At 39.3% G+C, this 23,571-nt stretch overlaps 1 protein-coding gene across 3 annotated transcripts in view; it reads right to left on the bottom strand.

Annotated features, from left to right (window-relative positions):
- KIAA1328 (KIAA1328 ortholog) overlaps nt 1-23,571 on the bottom strand; it is a 173,304-nt gene that overhangs the window by 97,109 nt on the left and 52,624 nt on the right. For all 3 annotated transcript variants that reach the window (XR_008428694.1, XM_053932400.1, XM_053932401.1), the window contains one exon: nt 6,390-6,517. Coding sequence is in view for 2 of the 3 variants with exons in the window: in XM_053932400.1 (XP_053788375.1) it covers nt 6,390-6,517 (128 nt within the window). In the remaining variant the exon portion in view is untranslated. The remainder of the gene's footprint in view (nt 1-6,389; nt 6,518-23,571) is intronic.

Here is a 23,571-nt window from a genome sequence, read left to right on the forward strand (position 1 = left end):
GATTTTCAAGAGTCTCGAGTTTTGACAAAAGGCTAAATACTGCTGAATCAAAGGGCATGTGCATAGGTCAAATGGACTATACAACAGTAGTGACAGCATATGGCTAGGCAGCTGGTATGCTTACACTCCTAATGGCTGCCAGGTAAACAGGTAACTCTACAAAGTGATGGATAGAAGAGAAGTTTCCTTCCTCAAGGCCTGTAGCATAACACAAAATCTTTGACGGCAAGTGCATTCATATGCAGCCTTGAATCCACTGAAGAAAGCCTTACTCCCACTTCGAAGTGAGAGGATGGTGAGTATGACCACAATTCACTCTCCCAAGAGCCACTACAACGTTAGACTGGAGAAATTGCAATACCAGATCTAAGAGCTTGCAAAGTGCTTCTCAAGGACAGGCAGTTCTGCTGCAATTTTGAATTTTTGTATAAATCCAGAGGTGATGTTTCACAAGTGTAACAGTATCAGCAGAAGCCTACAAAGCCAAGAGGTTGTTTTGATCTCAGAGAATGGAAAGGAAGGCACTGTCTTCTTTCCAGATTTATGCTCCAACAGAAAAATATACACCAGACATGACTGTTCACCCAAGGAAAAGATTTCCATAGGAGGGACAGTTTTTAAAGCTAAATGGATGAAACTGAAAGAGGTATGTTCAAAGAAAACAAAAGGAAAATGAAAATATCTTAAAAGAGTCTAGAGACAAGGCTGATTAAAGACCGTAGAACAAAGAGATGGTGAACTGTCACAGATCTCAGTTAAGCAGTGAACTGAGTGAGCTGAGAGTGAAGTGCTTATCACCAGGAATACAGTGTCATTCACATCAAGAAAACAGACTGGGCAAGCCAAACAGTTCTACTGTGGCACACATTCCAGGAGATTGAGTGTGGGTGGAATTCTGCAGTGAATGCTAGCAACGCACGGGTATTTCCTTTTTGCTTAAATATTTATATCCATCTGCATTCTTCTTCAGTGTTAACATTTTTTAGAAAAGACAGGTAAATTAACTATGACCTAGTATCTTAGAGGTAAAAGGAAAAAAACATTTTTCTTCATGCTATTACAGGGTAGTCTATTCCAGACCACCCTGTTTCAAATATCATTGCTAATCACTTTGAACACCCATGAAAAAAGCACCTGAAACCTGACATTCTTAGTGAAAAAAAAAAAAAAAAAAAAAAAAAAAAAAAAAAAACACCAAAAAAAAAAAAAAAACAGGAAGAATGAGGATAAAAACATTATCTCATTTTTACAGATAAGAGAGGCACAGAGAGAGATCAGAGGATTTGCAGAAAGCAACACAGGTAAGGCAAGGCTATTCCTGACAGTTACTCATGCAAAAACTGTCTCTGTCTGGCCTTGCAAAATTATTCCAATACCCTTGAGTCTCTAGTCAAATTAGTTCTTTATTATCCCAGTTTTCAAGTATCTTTCAGATGGGCTCATTCATTGTTCCCATACAGCTGGGTAAACAGACAAAGTCAGTTCTATGATGAAGGTTTACCTTATAGCATTCAAAACCCTTTGCATATGTGGGATTTTTTTTCTTTCTTTAAGCAAGCTAAGAATGTGTTTAAAGGTGACCTGTGCTGAAAAAATTTGGAACTGGGGAAGGTTGGGGACAATCACAAAGGAAAGGCTTCTGAAGATTGGTATGTTTCAATATCTTTCTCAAAGGAAAAAATTAATAAAACAAATAAGTACTGTTTGAAGCTTTAGTATGTAATCATTCTTATTAAGGCAAAAAAAATGGATGAGAATCTTAGTTACCAATATCAAAAGAAAGGAAGGCTTATTAGTTTTTGCAGATAAAGGCTTTTTTCGGACTTTACTGTGAAGTGATACAACTACAAATAGCAACATAATAAAAAAAGGGTTTTTTAAAAAAAAGGCCTTCCCGAAAGTCAGCTTTGTTAGGATTTTACCATATGCCCACAGCAGACCAAGTCTTTCAGGACGCATGGAACAATACCTTGTTCCTTATGAGGGCCACTGGCAAATTCTAAAAGAGGGGGCAGACATCAGAACACAGAGGGAAAGGGATAATACAACATGGAAAATAAATTCTTGATATTCCTTTCTGTCTATAATCCCACTTCATACCCATGTTTCTTCTACACAAGGAAGAACTGAAGCCTCACACACACACCAGAATCGTTGTGCACCAAGGGAATTAGCAGATGTGTTCGTAATCTTCCACAAATAAGAAACAAATGCTGCCAGCTGTACTTGTAAATTCAAAGATTAACATTAATAAGCAGTGCTAAGACTACAGGTATTATCTTTCCTTAAGGTGATACAGCTCAAGAACCCCAATTCCGCAGAAACTCAGCTGTCTGTCCAACTTTCGTGCCTCAAGTCCTACCCTATACTGCAGAACATCTACAGATTCATCAGCTAGAACATGCCAAATCAAACTGGAGTCTTGCCACTGTTTGAGATGGCAGTGAAGTAGCGAGTATATAAACTAGGTCAGACATGATTACCTAGAACAAGAGCAATTTTCTTCACATGTCTGTGTAAAGCTTCTGAAAATGGCAAAGACTGAATGTTTGGGTGCTACAGAGGATATAGCCAAAAACTATTTTTGATAGAAAAGTTTAACTACATTTTACTATGAATGATATTTTCTATTAACAGCAAGGCAGTAGCCTATTTTTCAGAAGAGCTCTTCCTTTACCAAAGTGCTATCTCTCCATATCTGAGTCAACTTTAGTGACTACTTTAATATTCACTTTACAATTAATGCTTCTTTTTATGGGTTGGTAGAAGGTAAACCAATTTCAGTTCGGCTTCTAGGTATTGAATTCATTATAAAAAGTTATGTACTTAAAACTCCTATAATGAAACCAGAGGCATCATGAGATATTAACCTAGAGTTAATGCTGAGAAGGCCAGTTTGAATAATTCAATTCATGTCACCTTAAGTATCTTTTCAAATGGAATTAACTTTACCTCACAGAAAAAGGAAGTTCCATGTTCCAGTTACTGATTATTGACTCCACGAGAGTTCTGACTTAAATCATCTTACCACCATCTTACCAGCCATTTTATTTCACTACTACCAGGATGCTTCTTTACATTTTGAGGGCTGACTTTCATTAAAAAGAAGTAATACTAGCTAAGAGGAAAACATGGTTTCAGAGTTACTGCTATTGTTTGGTGATACTAAACCAGACAAAAATAAAAGTTAGCACCAAAGCATCTGCATTAGTTCAGTACAGCTACAAACCAGGGCTGCATTTCAGCCACATACACACAGCTACTGCAGTCAGAACTCCACCTCTTTTTACAACAATGCCATTGATGTTTGGTAAGCTGCTGTTCTCTTGACTTGTTAATTGTTTTATTCTGACAGGAAACCCAGCATTTAAACACTGAAAGAAGATGTTTCCAAATACCTATCTAAGCCCAGGGGAAAGTGACAGCTCATGATCCAAATTATGGTACAGTAAGAATGAGGGAGACAGGCAGGTGAAAAGCAGAAGCAGGAGGCGTTAAGATACAGGTGCAGCAGTAGATATTACTCCAAACTAACAAGTAAGAAAAAGGGGGGAAAATGAACAGAAATAAGAAAGAACAGCTCAAAACAGGCAGAACAAAGAAGTGCTTCATTATGGAGTACAGCTGCACAGTCCAATGTTTCTGCAAGAGACGGGAAAAATTGGAACAACATCATACATGGAAACACAGAGACCCCAGTAAGATCAGCAGTGTCCTGTAATGGGAAACACTGATTATATCTCCTAGACAGTTCTCCAAAGAGAAAACTATGTGGCAAGCTACCTATCTTGATTTAAACCCAGACATACCCAAGATTTCCTTAACCCGGAGAAAATCAAGTGAAAAGGAAAAGATTTCAAATGGATTTGGATTCAAACAAAACTCACAAAGACTTCCATTATTCTAACATTTCAATAAAATTGCTCTTGTCAAAGTCCACCTTAAAACAGAAAGGGAGAGCACAAAAGCTTCAGTGGGGCAGAAGGAACTGGCATGGGCAGTACTTGGAGCAGGACCAAAGTGTTCTGGGTCTGCCCTCTTCCAATTCCTTCCTCTCAGAAATCCCTCCCTGCAGTGCTCCCTTTCTGCAGACCCCATCAGGCAGACAGAACAATGCTAGCCTCAACTACTGTGTTAAGACAACACTCAAAGAGAGACCCATCAGGACTTTAAGAGCTCACAGCTCAGGTATTAAAAGATGTATGAAAATAAGACGCAAGTCGCATGAAGAAGCGCCCAGTGGCCCTTCTTGGGTTTCAAAAGCTACCCCATGAAGGAGTGCATGAGAGAAAGAATGGACAGAGTGGGGCAGTACTACTCACCTCTTCACAGTTTCTAAACTGTGAGGAGAAACACAGCACAAAGTGCTTGCTTGGGTGAAAAATGGTAACAATTTATAAAGCCAAATGCAAAGAACAAGAAAACTGAAGAGGAAGGCTAGGAACATCAGAAACATTTTGCATGCTATTAAAAAAAAAAAAAAAAAAAAACAGTTGAAGCATGTTTTGACAGGTTTTTACCTATGCCTACAATGCTTTGCACACAAGAAGAGGACTAGGGTAATTTCAGACCTGCTAGGCTGGAGCTGTAGAGTATGTAAGCATAAATGAAATGTCAAGGCAAACCTCGATATAATATCTGAATTTGCATTTGTGGACAAAAGTACCTGTAAGTATAGCGAAAAGAAATAATGGAACCAAAAATGAGCTTGATACAACTTTGCACATGAAACCAGAAAACAATTTTAAAGAAGTCTCTGTGTATACACTGATAGAGTGATTAGGAAGACAGAAGAACAAGAGGAGATGAACGTGAATTGTTGAAATAATTTGATAGTCAGTGGGCTGAAGGTTTTTCCTATTATCTGGTTCCATGACTTTGTCTTGTAGATGCTGATGGATGTAGATGCACTGGATCTCTCAATACTAAGGGCTAACCTTGTATAGGATAAATGTATTTGAAGTTGAAAGCCTAGAAATGAAACATTCAGGGCAAAAACTGAAAGCAGGATTGCCATCACCCAAAACACAGCTACCACAGTGCCTTTGACTACATGGACTCCTCTGGACAATTTTTCACGGAGATTCCCAGCAATTTGCATGCCATACAAGAAGCAACACAGACATCATCCATTCTGGGAAGATATTCTTGTTTTGAATTCAATGCCATCACAAAAATGGAGGGCAGATAGATATATATATATATATATATATATATATATATATATAACCACAAAAGAATGAAAGTGGAATGTTTATAAAAGGTTAAAAGCCTGACAAATAGCTCGATGTCCAACAATGCTGGACCAAAAAAAAAAAAAAGCTAAAAAAAACCTAAAAAAACCAAATCATCAGGACAAAAAAAAAATAAAAACCATTCCAGATGCCAACGAAGTCACAGAGTATTGCTACCTGCTTCCTGAGAGAATTAGAAGACCCCTTCCTGCACAGTCCCCAGTCTCCTGAGAAGCAGGATCTGCCTGTATAATTCTCACAGCAGGGAACCACTGAGATGCCAGAATCAGACCTCCTTTTGGATACCCTGTGCTGATGACTTTACTTCTAGCCCTGTTATAAATAAGCCTTTAAGACTGTTCCAGCAGAAGAGGGGATCAAGGGCATAACCTCTACAGAAAGGCATGGTCTTAGGCATGATGGGTTCTGGAGATCTATCTGCAGATGGAAGCTGCTACCAGGGAACAGCAAGCGAGGACATGGATTAGAGCACATGCATAGGCAGTCTTCTCTTCCAGGATATAATCTGCCATCAGCAGGGATGCAAACCGAGCACCTAGCTACCAGGGGAAAATCTCAAGCAACCATGTTCTCAAGGCTTTGGGCGCCTACATACAAGAAACATTTTACCACTTAATTTAACACATATCCCTAGTCAAAATTTTCTGGTTTTAACTGCATATAGAACTACAGGTCTTCTATAAATAGCTCAAATCAGATGAGCTGCTTTACAGCTCTTATTGAGAAAGCTCTTATTGACCAAATGCATCATCTGTAATGCCCTTTTCAACCATCAAAAGCCACAGTGAAAATGTGAGAGGCTATATCTACAGTGACTGCAATATTTTCCTGTTTAAATAACAGAACAGAAAACATAACAGCATCTTAACTTTTTCCTTGGCAAATGTGTGGGTTCCCATGATTCCTACTCCATTACAACATGGTCAGTTAACTTCACCTTCTACTGACCCAAAACTTGTCAGGATTTTTCTCTTTGTTTTCCTGCAATCCATGTATTAAGGCAAGGACTCATGGGAAACCAATCACAAAATAGTATTCAACACCATATGATGTAAGACAATACACTCACAGTCTCAAAAAGATGTTTTGACTAGGTAATTTAAATAAAAAAGAGAAGGCAAAAAAAGAGCTTACCTTCTGCTCCTTTTCCTTGGCAGCACTGAGTTCAGAAAGGGAGCGTGATAGTTTTTCTTGCTGCTCAGCTAGGTACTTCTGATAAAGACTCAAAAGTTCTTGGCATTCTCTGTACTCCTGCTGCAGAGGTGAGACATCAGAAGTTAAGGGAAAAACACTCTTTAGCGAACAGTTATAGCCAAATATATACCAACTTACTCTGTGTAAATCTGATTTAGATCCATAACAGTTCAATTTAAAAATAGATACCGTGTATTTGAGTAGTGCCTAATGATGATAAATCTGCCTAGAGATAAATGTTCAAGTACAACCTTCTTCTTTACTCAGAGTGGAAAAAGAAGAATTGCATGAAATTCTTTTACCACTGGAAAAGGGACAGCAGCAGGAGGCAGGTGACGACATTGTTTCATCTGGAACAGCTACAACCCTCTTATTCGTATTCAGCTAAGCCAGCCATTACCAATGTTTATTTATAAATAAATAAATAGCTGGCCAAGTAAGCAAATAGTCCATTTTTAAGCACAGACATCAATTCACAAGCCCACATACCCAAATCCAATCTCTTTGCTTGAGCGCCAATGGCTCAAAACCCCACAGCCACAGATGCAGTGCTACAGGCCTTTTACAGACCAGCAATAATTTTTGGACAGTAATCTGGAGAAGCAGCAACTGTGGTGTTTGCAAGGATATTAGCAACAGTGTCCTGCCTTGCTTGCAGCATTGAAATTCCAACAGGAGATAAATCTGCTCTTCACCTGTCATTGTGTAATTCCCTCCCTTGCTCATGTAGCATGGTAAACCATTTATGCTCCCCTCTCTCCCCCCTCACTTTTAATTATGCATGCAGATGGGATAAGGGCTCGCTGTCCAAAGAGATTACTCTGAATAAATACTTTAAGAACAAGTCACTGCAATTAAGGTAGGGAACAAAAACTTCTTCCATCTTTAAAATGGTGTTGAGTTACAGATTTCCTTAACATTTTTATGATCTAATCATTGCTTCTGGGCAAATTCATGTTGCAATCACTTTTGCCAATCATGGCTGCATAAATAACTCACTGCTTTGTTATTCCCTGTTATGACCCTAAGGGGTTTTTTTTTGGTTTGGTTTTGTTGCCTTCCCTCTCTCCCCCGCTTCTTTCTTCTTATTCTTTTGCAGGAAGGGTGGCCTTGCCAGGGCTTCATTTTTGTTGTTGTTTGGTTGGTTTTCTTTCCTTTAAATAAAAGGCTACCAAGAGAATAAGCAAAACATTTTAAGAAGGAATGGAAGGTTAATAAACCCCAATGCTGAAATCAATCAGGAGAGCTCTCATAACACCTTTGCTTAGAACCTGGAAATATGGGAGGGTACAAACAATGGTCTTAACAAGCTAATTGCTTTCCAGAGCCAGCCTGCCTGAAGCCGGAGCTGTTTTACATTTCAGTTCATTTCGTCAGAGAGCACCAAAAGGCTGAAGTGATTTGTGGTGGTCTCAGGAGTCTCTGCCAGCTATGATGTATATAAAAGGAATTTTTTATTCCAGTTGTAACCATAGGCAGTAATGTTTATAGTAGGTGAACATATTAGCCTGGACGCAGGGCATGAATTTTACTCTAGCAAAAGCCAGTTCATTTATACAGCCTAAGAGTTAAATGTCGGTATTTGAAGACAAATTATAGGGAAATTCATTTAAACCCATGTTATGTGGCAGAATATAAAAACAGACAGTCCTATCTATCTTTATCAATTTTTTACAGCCCTCTTAATTCACTTTGCTTCCAGCAACCCCTTCCCCACAAAACAGATTTTGCCCTCTCCTCCCTCCAGCGAGCACACAGCTGGCACCACAAACGAGCACCTTAAACAGCCTTGGGGCACACGAGTGATGGCCAGGCAGCCATCCTCACTCTTGCCACAGTCTAAGTATCAGTCCTGCTGGAAAGCCAGGCAAGACTGCCCACATTCCCAGGCCCCATTTGTGTTTTACAGGCTGCGGAGCCCTCACAATACACACGATACCACCACCTCCTGCATGTGGCTGCCAAATTCATTTAAAATACAGTTTAAAATAGGACCAGCAAAATTAACATCAGCAAAGTATGCAGGCAAATCCAGATTGTCCAAAGGCCAGTTATGTGATTGTCCAAAGGCCAGTTATGTGAGTGGGAAGGGCAATGGCTCACGTGAGGTTGAATGGTGGCCGAGAAGTCCCTGAAATTCTTGTGAGATTTGGTCAGCCACAGTAAAACTCATTGTATTAGAAGATTAAAACCTTGTTCACTCACACACTCTACATTAAGCAAAGTATTGTTACAGCCACCACAGCGTAAGAGTTTAAAGCCCTGCTTTGCTTACTTAAGTAAACATGAAGCTTCGAATATGAAAAAAGAGTTCACTTATTTGAGACACATAGCTGAAATTATGGCAATTCTCAAAAATGTGCTGGTACATTTACTGTAGAATATCTTCTTAAGAGAAAAAAAAATAAAGCCTTAATATTAGATCTTACCCTCTCGTTCTACTGAATTTTTTGCTAAAAGCAGCAAGATTATCTCCTTTTTTCTCCTACAAATTAGCCAGATAATACACAACACTGCCACAAAAATATTTAAGTCATTAAGATATAACAAGATCATGCACCTACTAAGGCAATACAGTCTTTGGACAGACATGCACATTATAACTATTTTCATAATCTGCTTTTAAAAAAAATTGTAAGGTTGAAAAAACAGTATAGGAGAAGTCCTACAGATTTTCATTCAAAAAAAAAAAGTAATATACCTAAATAGACATATTTGATAATTCTTTATGTGTTCAGGAGCACAAATATTGAATTTGCAAGATGTTAGTTACCTGGGAGAAGTGGTACTTGGCATTTCACTGAAAGGTAGTTTTATGTCCAAGAAATATGCATTTGAATGTATTAGAGAAATACTTTTTATGCAGTTTATTAGTAAAGTATTGAGGCTGGATGTGGAGGGGGGGAAACAAAAAAAAATTAGAAATGCAAAGGTTAGGATTTCAATAGCTACATTTACATGTAATAACGCAAGTGCTACGTATTTTACAGAATAAATTAGTTAATTTTTTCACTGAATGTAAGTCAAAGAATTAAGAGCTCATTTATGGCTCTTATGAGATAATAACCCCAGTGGAGATAGTTGGCTTTGAGAGGAGGGGCTGCCAGCACACAGTGGTTACAGACACACTTATAGAAGCCAGGAATGGATGTCTAGGGAGCCAGGCAGGGAACAAAGAGCTTTACCTTGGGGTGAAGCTCCACAAGAAGGCACAGCCAACCTAATGTTCAACTGCTTCCAAAGATACTCTCCCAGTCACTTCTTCCATCCACACCAGCTCTGCTGCCCCCTAGATCTCTCACTCCAGGCCTGAGCAAACTGTCCCAGCAAGGCAAAAGGACAACCAGGCACAAGATCTGGCATGAGGCATGCAGAGGGAGTGGGACTGGGAGCAGTGGACACCTCTTCCAGCAACAGTCACCTGTCTGGGTGACTTGCAAAGTACCAACCCCTTCCTTCAGTTCCACTCTTAATCCTCAGGCTATTAAGTCTGCTCCATTAAGGCTATCTCATATTAAGGCTACCTCAACTACTCACAGCTTACTCCTTGCTGAAATACTGTCAGCCTCCCACAGGCTGAAGTAGAAAAAAAGAAAACATACAGTTTCTGCTTCCCCAGAAACTGGGAGGAGAAAGGCCAGTCTCTAGCACACCCACTGACTCCCTTCACTGTTCCCAGTCCACTGTTTCCACTGCCACTTTGAGCAGAAGTGAAGCCCAGCTTAAAATCTGACATTTTTTAGTTCGGAGCATTCAGCATCTACCTAAGAAGCTCTTGAATTCTACACATCAGCCTCCACATGCTTGTGCAAGCAATGTTCATGCTACAGCAATTCAAACAACTACTGGTCTCTTCAGGTCCAGGTTTCCAAATGAAGCCAATATCAGGTTGATCCATGAGGATTATTTACCAAAATTCTGCTTTTCTTATATCACTTTTTGTAAGAGGGAAAAAGGGAACCAAATCAGAAGATAGAGAATCTTCTCCTTGGAAAGAAGATTCCTTTGGGGGGCCTTTATAATTTAAGAAGAAATGTTTCATTTTATCTCACTTTATTAAAAGAAAAAATTAAATTCAAAGCAGCTTCCAAACACAGCAAACTGAGTCAGGAAAAAACTTTTCTAGAAGCTACTAGCAAGAGAAGAGAACACAGCTATTGAGGTTCTTTGCAATCAATCTAATAACAAAGGTCTTCTTGTATTTTCAGAATGTTTGCGAGAACTCACCACCTAGTGACACGTTCCTCATGGGTTTGCCAAGAGCATTTTTGGGACAGGTAGCAGCTCTATTGTTCCCTTTTTACACACGGGAAAACTGTGTCACAGGGAGTCTTCGGGCATGTGTGAGCACACAGCTGCAGCCCAGCAGCCCCACACTCCTCAAGCCAGCTCCAGGACATGTGTCATGCAGCTGCAGGGTAAACTAGCACAGCTCAGGCACAGCACTAGCAGACCAGATTCATCTTGCACCTGATTAGCTCAGAGTCTGAGTTTGCCTGCATTCACCCATGTAGAAAAGCCCTAATAGACCTCCCAAGCATCAAACAAGATGTCCAGTGATGACTCATTCCTGTAGTCCCTGACTGTAGCTTCAGCTTGGACTGTCCTTTCACTCAGGGCTGCATTCTCTGATCCATGGCCAGAACAGAACACAGGAGCTGAATCTCCATCGTCAGTCACCAGATGCTGCAGTCCCATCATCCCCCATCTCCAATGGAAGACTCTCTAGAGACTCAGAGCTATTACAGAGATATGCAAAGATGAATAAAGCAATCAAAGGAAAGAAAAAGTCAAACACACACAAATTGGATTGGAATTTAAATCAGACAGCATTAACTTGAACGCTGTGGTAGAGATACAAGAAACTTTCTGTGATGTGATGTGATGTGATGTAGAAAGTTTTTTGACATGTGCACTCACAACCAAGTAGCCACAACACACTGGTCTTTTTAAATTCCTGCTTAAGGACATGCAGCTAGAAACCTGACTAGTTATCATCATGTTGCCAGTTTCAGCAGACTCAACTCTTTTCACTGCCTCAGGTAGTCCCTTGAAAACAAATGCTGTGAGAAAAACTAGACCAGGAAGGAGATGCTGAAGAAATGCCACTGACAGTGGGTGGACAAAGCTACACTAAGCTCTGAGAGGTCTTCAGTCTCCCAAGAAAAATCTCCTCAGATTAACTGCAGGCAGACCTGAGCTTGTCTGCATACTGCCCAAGCAGGTGTGTGTGTGCCAGACCCATTCAAGGAGCCACGCACAGTCCCAGCAGTACAGCATCAAGCACCACATGCCTGATCTAACTTACCTTGCTTTGATGTTTTTGTGGGGTTTGTCTGGGGGTTGGGTTTTTCTGGCAGCAACAGCAACACTACACTACTTCCAAAATGCCTCTGGCCCACGCCTGGCACGTGAAGAATGTCACAGCAAGCTCACAGCTGTTTAACAGACACACCACTGCATCAATAACTGCGGCACCGTGTACTACCACAACATTTCACTGTACAGTTAGCAGCCCAAAAACTACTTTAAAGAATGCTGCAAGAATAAGAAAGCATTTCACCAAACTCAGGCGAAGGCTGGGACTCATGCAGCTGGGTCTCCAAACAGTGCTATCCCTGTAACTACAACTAAGGATCAAGCTACATCTAAGCACTTTGGTTCCTAAGTGAACCAAATTTATAGAGTCTGCAGAGCCCCAAAGACCCACAATAGACCAATGGCAAATTCCACTACAAGTGTGTTCAGCCTGAAGTGGACCCACACTTTTTTTTCATGCATCACCCAAGCATATCTTTTTTACACTATTTTGACACATAAAGCAATGGGGTTTATTTTCTGCCTTAATATTTTGCATATCAATAGGAGAGAGATACCATGCCTTTTGGGAAAGAAGCAATATGTATGTCATTCTGATTTCCACCTGCAGGCTTTTTTCTCCCTAACCAAAGAAAGGATTAAAATAATGCAGCTTCAACTACTTACATATGAAAAGTCATATGAATAAAAATAAACTGCTGGTATTAATGAATTAACATCTAAAAGGAACACTTTAAAATATAAACTAAGATCTTCTAAGCTCTTTCCTTTAGCATTTAACAATTACATACTTCATTGGAAGCTGACCCACATTTAATTTTAAACTATTACTTGGATTTAATACATACAGTCCTGTGCTTTGACAATTTCATCTCAGAAGAGCAACAGGACTACATTTTAGAAATCAGACTATCCAGGCATGGATCAAAGTCAACCCTAACATGTTTCTTCTGCCTTAAAATTAAGATAAATAAAATAAGTGGTTTGACTCCATGTGAATCATTGTTCTGAGAAAGGGTAGAGACTAGTAACTTCTATGAAGGTTTATTATCTAAGATTGAAGTTGCTGCAAAGACTGAAGGTAATAAAATGTTTTATGAACAACTTCACTTTGCTCGTTCTTATATAACTGAGTTTATGTGGACTCCCTGGCACAGTGATGCTAAGAACCTGTAGGGAACTTTCTGCACATCCACTTTTCGATGTATTAAAGAAATCATCTGGTGAGAGTCTGAACCTTATGAGCCTTCAATTCAAAACACAATTTCCTTCTGATCCAAATGCCTTAGGAAGCAGAATTCTGAAAACAGTATAAAAAAGCAAGTCACATACAATAAGACAGAGTGATCTCCAATCTGAAGCCCAACAGTTACATTTTAATTTACACTTGAATATTTTAATGTTGTTATCCAGTCAGTAAATTAACTCAAGATGCAAGAATAAAAGGGGAAGATGCATAGGGAAAAAGGTCACAAGGTCCACAAAAGTTAAGAACTTCACTTCTGTTCGAAGCATCAGCATTATGTTGTTGAATACCACAGCTCTCATATAAAGGAATTGCTTAATACATTCCCATTCTGTTTGAAGGGAAATTAAATTTACATTCTTTGGGAATATGGTATTGTAATTAGTTCATGACTTGATTACACTTTGAAGTGAGCTGAGACTGCATATGGTGCATACAAATTAGTTAAGTTATGGTTATGTACCTACAGAAAAGCTAGTGAGTTAAGAAAGTTAGGGACAAAGCCAGGGCATCCCTTTGGATCTTTCAAGAAGCACACCAAAAACACCAAATTCCAACCTAGTCTCTGGACTCCCAGATGTCAGGTGTGAACAGAAACAAAAAACAGAGTTTCCTGAACAGCTGAAGAGTTGTTCTCAAAAAGTAATTTTTCCATTTCCACCTATAGCACCTGTAGAGCCACTGTTAAAACTGATCCCAAAGAAAAAGTAATAAAAAATACAAGATTTCCTACCGTGGTTAAATTCACCGCTATGATTTGTCCTACTACTTGTAATTTTCTAATTTCTTTTATAGACAGCCTAAATTTTATATTATCTACCAAGATATTCTGTTCCACACAGATGATGAAATTCCCAAGTTTGCTTTAACACTCTGGAAAATATTGAGATACACAACGCAAATATAGTGCATCTAAAATTGGCCAAAGAAGAAGATAGCCCATATGATTTGATGACAGCAAGGAAAGCATTTAAACCTAAAACTAATTCCCAATATAGCAGACGAACTCAGAGAAGTCTCTAACATACTTTCAAAATGCAAAAGCAGTTTAGGGTACAGGATTTGATTCTACGTATTGATATGCACAGGATATGCCAATCAAACTGGACAGCTTATCTGCCATGTTCTCTGGTTCAAAGGTGGGTAAGGACAAAAATATCACACACCATCATATGCCAGCAGATGTGCCTGGATCGATAAATGCAAATACCATCTGAGAGCTTGCATTTTCTATTCCAAGTGGAAAGCACATCTCTAGCCTTATCTTCATTAATACAAACAAAAGAATACCTACAAGCAAAGAAAAAAAAAATAAATCGAAGATTTATTTTACAGGTTGGCTCTGTTAACAACTTTCTCTTAGTGAAAAGGAAGGAAGAACATAACACGCAAAAGATAAATTATGCCGCTACATATACTGCCAAAAATATGTATTCTCATAATAATGAATATAGGGGACCTAATGAGAGGAAAAACTAAGAACCTGAATACAAAAAATACAAACCCCACAGATCGTTAACAAGATACTGATCCTGGCATGGGCCATGAAAATTTCTACTTTTAGCTTAAGAACTGCAATGGCAGGAGATTTTCCTCACTGGCAAGAAGGAATTTGTTCAGAACATACTTGTTCCTTTCAGGGGAGCTCTGCCAATGACTATAGTGACTTTCAGAATTTAAAGACTTCCTTTGGCATTTGCTTAAACAGCACAGCTACCCAGCCTCTTCCACTGGAAACTGTGAAGGAACTTGTTACTTATGTATTTGTCTACCCGCCAGTAAATGTACCATGCATTTTTTATGGAAGAAAGGAGCCTGGAGATTCAGACATACACAATTTCTGTGCGAAACAGTCCCAGCACCTGAGAACAACTCCACACATTTCATCACGTACGAGAGAAAATAATCACAACCTGCGCTGTGTGAGAACACAAAGCCAAAAGAAGGCATTGTACCTATCACCATCCACAGAAAACCAGCACTATTTTTCCTTCTACATATTTAGAGCGCAAAATTAAACAAATAAAAGGAACACTGCATAATTTAGCTTTCATTTTGTATCAAATTGCTCATAATTGTAACCATAAAATGATAATATTGTGCCATATGTGCATCTGCAGAGCCGGCAGTGGCGCTGACCGGCCCCGGCCGCGCCAAAAGTGGGGCTGTGGCGCCACCGTGTGCCCGCTCCGGGTATTGCCGCTGCCCGGCCCGCGCTGCGCACCCGGGCGACCGCTCGGGGTTCATTTTCTTACCGAAAAGCATCGCTTTGTGACCTGAAAATGCGCCGTGCAAGCCTCCTGCTACTCTTCCTCCTCAAATCACACTCTGCCTCACCCGCAGAGGGAGTCACGGCTTTATGTGAAACACCTATCGCTGGGAACGTTTGCTGTTTGAGTTGCAGCTCTTTGTGAGAATTGAAAAATTTTTTGCAATAGCCACAGTTACCGTTTACACAAAAGCCATTTGTCATCTCAGTACTACTCAGTATTAAAACAGACATGTTCCTTACTCTAATTTGACGATGGAGCTCCTGGCAGAAGCCCAAGGAGAGATAAGGTAGGAATTGAAGTATCTGAGAAAGGATGGTCAGACTCTTATGTTTAGACACAGTAAGAGGAGTTATTTAACAGGATAAATGTGAGCTTGGAGTCAAAAGCGTGGAGAAAAGGGGACAAGGAGGCGAAAGAGAAATGGAATGTAAAAGCTGAACTTACTGAGAGCAGAACTACAGCACCTCCATCTCAATTGAAGAACATGCATAGTAAATCAAAAAGGTGTCTGCTTTGCAGGGAATGAGAATGTAAGATCACAAAACATCAACTTGTTTTATAAGTAAGCTAATCAGGTTTGGTCTTGGTTACTATCAGAATGGGGATCACCTGAGAATACACAACTGTGTCTGTCTTGTTGCTTCCTTGCAGGAATCAATCAATCATCGCTTTTAATTTTATATATTTGATGTCTCTCACTGAACCTTTACCTTCCCCTTAAACAGAAATAATGTTGACAGAGAAAGGCAGTCTCCTTCAGCCCAGCTCCCACCACCTTCAGAATGAGGAAGTCCTAGTTTGGGTCCTTACTGGAAAGGAAACCTGGATGCTAGGGAAAGTGTTTGCTTGCTGCTTCCTAACACGGTTGCCACTCTGTATCTTCCACAGTGGGTATCAGGCTTGGGTATTTAAACTTTCTTATTTCCTCTTTTTAAACCAGAACATAATCAAATAGCACCATGCAGATTTTAATCTGACTACTGGCAAATGGTGCAAGAGGCAAGATGAAAATCTGTAAATGGTGCTGGACAAAAATAGAAAAAAAATAAATACTGTGAACCAAGGAATCTTGCCCTTCTTATGGAACTGTCCTCAGCACTATAGCTAGAAGAGCACCAAATGTAAAAATCACAGATCATTCTAGATAATTTATTTTTTTCCTTTAAAACTATTGCTATTTTGACAGTCTTTCTAACCTTGTTAGAACACAATCTGTTTGCATGATGTAGATGAGAGAAACGCAGTGCTTCTTTTCCTAAGATACAGCTGAGGTCAAAACAGATTCCATACCAGCACACTAATATTAAGGGAGGTGTCCTCAAACCTAAAAAAGGGAAAATATTACATGATGGAGTGCTGGAAAAATCTTTTCAACCACGTGCTGTACACATCTTTAATGCAGTAAGGACTTCAAAATGACAAAAGATCCCAGAGAGTTGGTCCTTTCTTGTGAAATGTGGCTTTAAACATGTCAAACTCAGAAGCACTGACTTTTTACTGAACTGAGGCCAGTGAAGGAAAGATTTAATAACAGCCTCATTATAAGGTTCATTGTTGTAGGACTATTTAATATACAAGATTAACACATCTTATCTCCCGCTTTCACTCAAACCTATTATACCCCTCATTAATACATGCACATTTCTACATCATTTACAGCACTCAGGAATCAAATATTACTGCCTGAAACAGGGTGTGTTCAGCTGCTCTTTCTGGTGATAGGCTCTTTTTGCAATAACAGTACTCAAAAATAAGCCTCACAATTCAAAATTAGAGACACGGGTAGGTAAACAGGGCTGTCTAAGACTGGGAGAAATATAAAATAAAAATTATTTGTTTTGCCAACACTCTGGATTTCATTTCTTGATTTCGGTTCCCTTACACCCAGACCATTCAAATATTGTAAGACAGGAAACTTCTGCTTTCCCAGTCTAATGAATAATGGTATCCTTTGCTCCTGGCAATTTGAGATGTAGAAGTATGTAAAGTGACCCACAGCTCCTCAAATTAAGAGGCCTTTTGAAAGCCTTCAGATCTGGATGATCAGAGAAGGAAAGGAAGCTGTAAGGTAAGAACAGTACAACACCTCCCCAGATTACATTACTTTTGTGTCCAAAGCAGGGGAGGCCAGAACGTACCTTAAACGTACCTTAAAATTCTATGAAGGGGAGGAAAAAATACCCACTGTTATGTTCACAGGAGACCAAAGGCTACAGGTCGGCCCCTATTCTTGCATGAACTGTTATGAGTTTGCAAGCATCTTGGGACAGAAAAAGCACTTGTCCAGCAACTGAGCAGATCTAGGTGCCTACAAGCTCTCCTGTGTTCCCCCAAGCTGTGGAACTGCTCTCCACAGGAGGCTGCAAATGTTTATAGGGATTCACCTAAACAAATTCCTGAAAACAACACCACCACCACCACCATCTGATGTTATCAAACACAGAAATGTTCTGACCGCAGTTTTTATTTACAGGTTTCTGGACATTTTGAGACTTTGGGGGTTAAGTATTATCTTGCCCTTATACTTTGCTACATGCTTTTGGCCACTGACAGTATTGTAACACTGCACTTTAATACAGTACATATGTTGTATATTTTCATCATACTACAGCTAGTAAGTTAAACATACTAAAACATTCTAAGGAGAGTGAAGATACCTCTTCTCCAATCATCTGAGGAGAATTGCTACCCCTTGTACATTGTTAGAAAGCATGTTTACAAAATTCCCTTTCCCTCACACCTTACTTTCTGAAGCCACCCTATAGTAACAAAAAGGTTTTCAGATCAAATGGTTAATACTTATTGAACAGAAAGGAAATGAATGACCTGGAATGATTCTCCTGAGAAGTACTGATAGCAAAGACTTAACTTCCACAGGCCAAATGTATAACTCCTAGGACTTTTTTTTTTTTTTTTTTTTTACTGTTCTTGGAGCTAAAGATGTTTACTCTGGCTGATTAATTTTGTATCAGAAAATGTAATTTGCTGGGACAGGCCAGAGTGACCCATTCAGACTGAACTTCAGGCTTTTTGGAATTGTCCATGCTTTCAGGTAAAAACAGTCATGAGGTTTTGGAAGTTGCTACCCCCTGCAAGAAAAAACACTCATCCCTAAATCCTCACATTTATTACCACTAAAGAATAGCTGACATCCTGAAGGTCTTCTTGGCTTCTTACAAAGAGCATACCAGGGCACACAGCTGATGTGTGTGGACACAGAAGTCCAAGGTGTTGGTGGGGAAGAGAGAAAACCTCTTCCCCATAGCTATGACTTCTTTTTCCTCCCACTATAGTTCTCCATTCATCTTAGAGAAACATTGCTATGTGTTAGCCTTGAGGGTATCAGTACCGGAGGGCTGTTACTCCTGAAGACAGGAATTCCTGAATCTAAACTCAAAAGTGCTCATCAGAAGAAAAAATAGCTGAAAAGAGTTTGCATAAAGACAGTTACTGGCAGCAAGAAAATGATACTTTCAGATATAGTCTTCTCACAGGATTAATATTTGAGTAAGCAAATAGTTCTTTGGCAAATTCTTTACTTATTGCAATGCAGTCAGAATCACAGTGAGATGACTCCATGCATGCAGCAACTGCTGATAATGCAGGGATCACCACGGATGCTTAGAAGGGCTTAGTCAACTCAAGAATTGAATAGGCCTTCTTGTCAAATACATTCCCGCGGTTATAATAAATTTTTGAGCCAAACCAAATACAACATAAGGAAATGGGGGAAAAAAAAGGTTTTATATAACAGGGGCCTAGAAAAATCAGAGAAATTAGGGATATTTTCCAGACAACGGGTGATCAAGGTAACCTGCACACCAAGTTTTATGGGAATGCCTATTCCCTGTCAACAAGAAGGAAAGGAAAATTATGGTTATGTGAATACCTTGCAAGGACCCTGGACTAGAATGACTGGTTTTCAGGAAAAAGACCACAATAAAATTAAACAAATAAATAAATACAGACAGCTACCTTTCTCCCAGAAGTTCAAAACAGAAGACAAATAAAGGGCAAACAAAAGCACTGAACATTTAGTCAGATTTTCTCATTCATAAACATCATGGAGACTATGGAGCCCTCAAAGATTTAACTTCTTTAGTGCAGGATTAATTTAGAAGCCAAAACTGTGGCAAAGCTGCTCGGTACCTCTCCTTAATTTCAACAGGTCAAGGAAAAATATCCATACCTTTTCCATCTCAAATGGAAACTTATTCCTGTACTAATAGCCAGAAACTTTCCTCATTGCAGTACCTCAACAGCTCATGGGTTGTATCAACAGACTTACTGCCATCATCCCTGTATGTTCAGTCTGCAGGGAAGGTCACATTTGATATGGGGGAACCTGAGATATAGACAAGGAATGTGATTTACAGGACCTCAGAGAAGTAAGAAAACCCAGGTGTATCAGACCTGAGAGTGCCTCCACAGCAGCCTGCAGCACCATTCTGTCAGCACCATTCTCTGAATTGTTGCACTCCATGCTGCTGATGTGGCTTTCTGGGCAGCCTCCCTAACAGTCCAATCCCTAGTTAAACCAGGAAAAAAGGGATGTGCACTTTTTTTCAAAAGTAAGTAAGACATTTCAAATATTCTTGCCTTCCCCTTCCAAAGATTAAGGTGAGAAAGAACTGAAGCAAAATACAGACAAAAATTAAAGCAGTAACTGTACCATAACACATCTGCCTCTGAAGTAAGAAGGAGCAGACAGCACCAAAACATCTTCAGATCTGACAGGTTGCTCTGCTACCAATCTGCACAAGCAGGTGAGACATGTCACCCCATGACAAGTATGAGAAATAAAGGAGCCTAATGCAACTTCTAGTGTTTTATAAGATTTCTCTCTACTGTGCGAATGGAGACAACATGCAGCTCTAACAAAACACGAGATTTCTCTCCCCTAAGCTGCTAAGCATTAAAATTAGCACTTTGTCTATGCTTGTTCTTTTAATGTCTGCATTTATTAAGGAGCAAAATAACCATGCATCTGAAATGCCAGAGAAATATGGATCCATAAATAATGCCACATTCCTATTCACACCTAATCTAAATATTTATGTAGTAATTTACCAGCAAAAGATGCAAACTATTCTTTAAATGCTACATTGTATTAAAGGTTAACCACGTGACATGTTTTATTATAAGGCTCTGAATTACGTTTAACACTAATTTTTATTTTCAGTGAAAGTTCTGGTGTTCAAATGGATGGACAGGAACAAGGAGTTTTAGTCACCTCTAAAAGACAAATGCTGAAGTTCGGACTTCTTCAGTATTTTTTCAGTCCACATAGCCATAGGCCATGCAACTCAGCAGCATACTGATTGGGAGAGGAAGAGCCACCTCCTTCACAACTAGAAGAGCTAGAAATAGCTCCATCAGGGAGGCTTGATGCTTACAGCAGGCCTGTTGGTGCAGAGTTTCACCTAGATACGCAGCCCCTACTGGAATCAGGGCCAAATCCAAAGGGCTGTGCATGCACCCCTGAGGGAAATGTTAAATGCAATAGCAGAACTGCCCCCAGTACAAGCAGGTGCCCTCAAATTTCACAGCTGCTCGATGAAGTCTCACCTCAACAGTGAGATAACAGCTCTCTGCCCAGTACCTTACACAAGAATTCATGATCCACTCCTCACTCAGTCCTACAAAACCCAGCTCTTCTCTCTCACTTCATGTCCTGCTACAGTCATCATGACATATTTATGGCCATAACTGTTCCTTTTGGTTCCTCCTTCAGCTCTCACCTTCATGCCTTCTGTTCCTAAAACCTTTGATATTAGACATAGTTTCCAACTTATCTTCTATTTTCTCTCTTACACAAGGCTTTCTTTAGAAATATTACTTTGCTGACTTCGTTTCCAATTCTCTTGATCTCTACGTGATCTTCCACATAGAACACTTTCTTCATGTCATCACTTTCCTCAGATGCAAGACCTTTGAAGCTCACTGCAGACTCAGCCATGCAGGAACTGATACAAAGATTTTCCTGTGTATTCCATTTTCACGAACAGAGCCTCTTCCGTTTACATTACACCGAGAGAGATGCACTCTTGTGTGACTTTTTGAGCCTATAATGTGCCACAGTTTTCAAGGCTGTAAAACGGAGGGGTAAAAAAAACCTCACACTTAAGTTTAAGTAGTATTCTGGGAGATAAATATCTTCCAATTTGTAGAATAAGAAGAAAATGAACACTACTGTCAATATGACACCTCCTAAACTGAAACTCTTGTGAGAAAAGAAATTCCCCAGGTCTAAGCACAAGGTATTCACAAATAAACATTATGACCAATTTAAATGTCCGACTTCTTCACATTTCCTTTGTGACTGTTAAAGCAGAATCCTCTAACTCAACAGCAGAAAAGGCTCACATTTTCCAAAAAGAGCTAGTCAGGCACAGCAACATGAGATGTAGTAATGTTCCCTGCTTCAGCAAGAGATGAGTGCAGACTTATTGACAAAATCTGCATTTTTGGCTCTCGTGTGCTCTGCCTGAATAAGCTCACCAATCTGAGGCAACACTTTCAGACACTGGTATTTTGAACATCACCAGTCTCTGGGACTATCCTTTTTCTGCACCTCACTGTATTTAGAGTGAATAAACCTTGGCAAAAAAAAAAAAAAAAAAAAAAACAGAGGAAACTGGAAGCATAAATGTTCATTCTTAAGTTGCAGTAAAATCTTTCATTTCAATGATATACAGAAGTACTTGGAATGTATTACAGCTGATAAATGCAGAAATGAGATATAGAATACTACTGAAAATAGACCTTATTTGTATGCACGCCATACAAATATGTTAAAATACGTAGTTAAATATGCTGTTGGAGTTAAGTAGCTTTCATAGAAGAGAATCATTGCAATTATCAGTGGTAATAGCAAATCCTCTCTCATACAGATGTTTACTTCCTGTTCTAAGAACTAGGGCAGGAAACAGCTATGTTAAAAATATTTGTATAGCACCAGCCATAGTGTTCCTATTTGTTACAGCTAAGTGTACAACCTGTAACAAAAATAGATAGTTTTTTCTTCCTACCCCTCCAGCATAACTTAATATATTTAAAACCTTTAGTCAACAACCAAATGCCTGCTACCATATTTTGGTACAAGCTGTCTCTAACTACAGTCCTATCTCTTCAGTTAACAACTGGAACACAGAATTAGTCATCTCTAGGAAACAGATAGCATTAGCTTTTCATCACAAAAAGCTCAATTAAAGCCCATTTGAGAGAAGCAGAGCCACTTCTTTATTGCGTTTTTTCTTTTCCCTGCCTCTTGATGGCTAGGCTGAACCTAAATATCATTAACTGCTGTGAAGGCTAATATGCAAAGCCTAAGTACAGACCTGAAGATGACAAGTGCCTCTCTCAGCTCTGATGCACAGGGGAGGAGGGAAAGAAAAGAAGTCATCCACATACAGACACAGTTTCTTCCCCAGGCCCACATGTTTACTTCTTGCCAATTTCTTTCGTAAAATGGGAGAGGTGTAACTATCTATTCAATTTTTTAAATTTTACTGTGTGCCGCCTTCTGTTTCTTAGAACATGGCACATACTGTCTCTACACTATATCCCTAGTACTTAGAATGCAAAACACTTTATGACACTTCTAGCTCTGGGAGAAGAGAAAATGAAGCATGAAATAAGAAATATACTAGCAGAACAATATTCATTGACACTGGTGAATTTGTACACTGCTGCATTGGGAAAGTATTAGTGTTTGGGGTTTTAGGCTTTTTTTTTTCAATATGTTTGCCCAGCTTGTCTGATGTCAATGGTATGTCTGCCCTTGCAGCTTTTCCATGTAACACGCAACCAAGATGCCCAATTCATCAAGTTATGCTCAAATCTGGCAGATTTATACATTCTCATTTAAATGACAAATATTTTTAAGCTATGTAATTAACTATGTAATTATCCTCACAGTTCTTCATAAACCCCCTAGTCCTGAAAAAGTATGATCACATTTGTTGAAGAGTATGAGCCCAAACACAGAACTAGAAATCTTTTCTCTCTTAGCAAGAGTCTAGAACTAGTAATAATATCTTCTTTCCTAGCAAGGGTCAAGACAACAGATTCACAAACAATAAAGCCATAAGCACGGAACAAAACACATAAAAAAACATCTTGGCTGACCAAAAACTGATTTTGGTTGAAAAAATATTTTACAAATTATTCCTCATTTCTTGTAGCTTGTATTGAAATTGAAAGAAAATGGCACCAAAAAGAAGAAAAAAAAATCATATTCTTCAAGTCCATTATGTACCAGCAATATTCAATTTAACATGCA

The sequence above is a fragment of the Vidua chalybeata genome, chromosome Z, assembly GCF_026979565.1.
Source record: "Vidua chalybeata isolate OUT-0048 chromosome Z, bVidCha1 merged haplotype, whole genome shotgun sequence".
Taxonomy (NCBI): domain Eukaryota; kingdom Metazoa; phylum Chordata; class Aves; order Passeriformes; family Viduidae; genus Vidua; species Vidua chalybeata.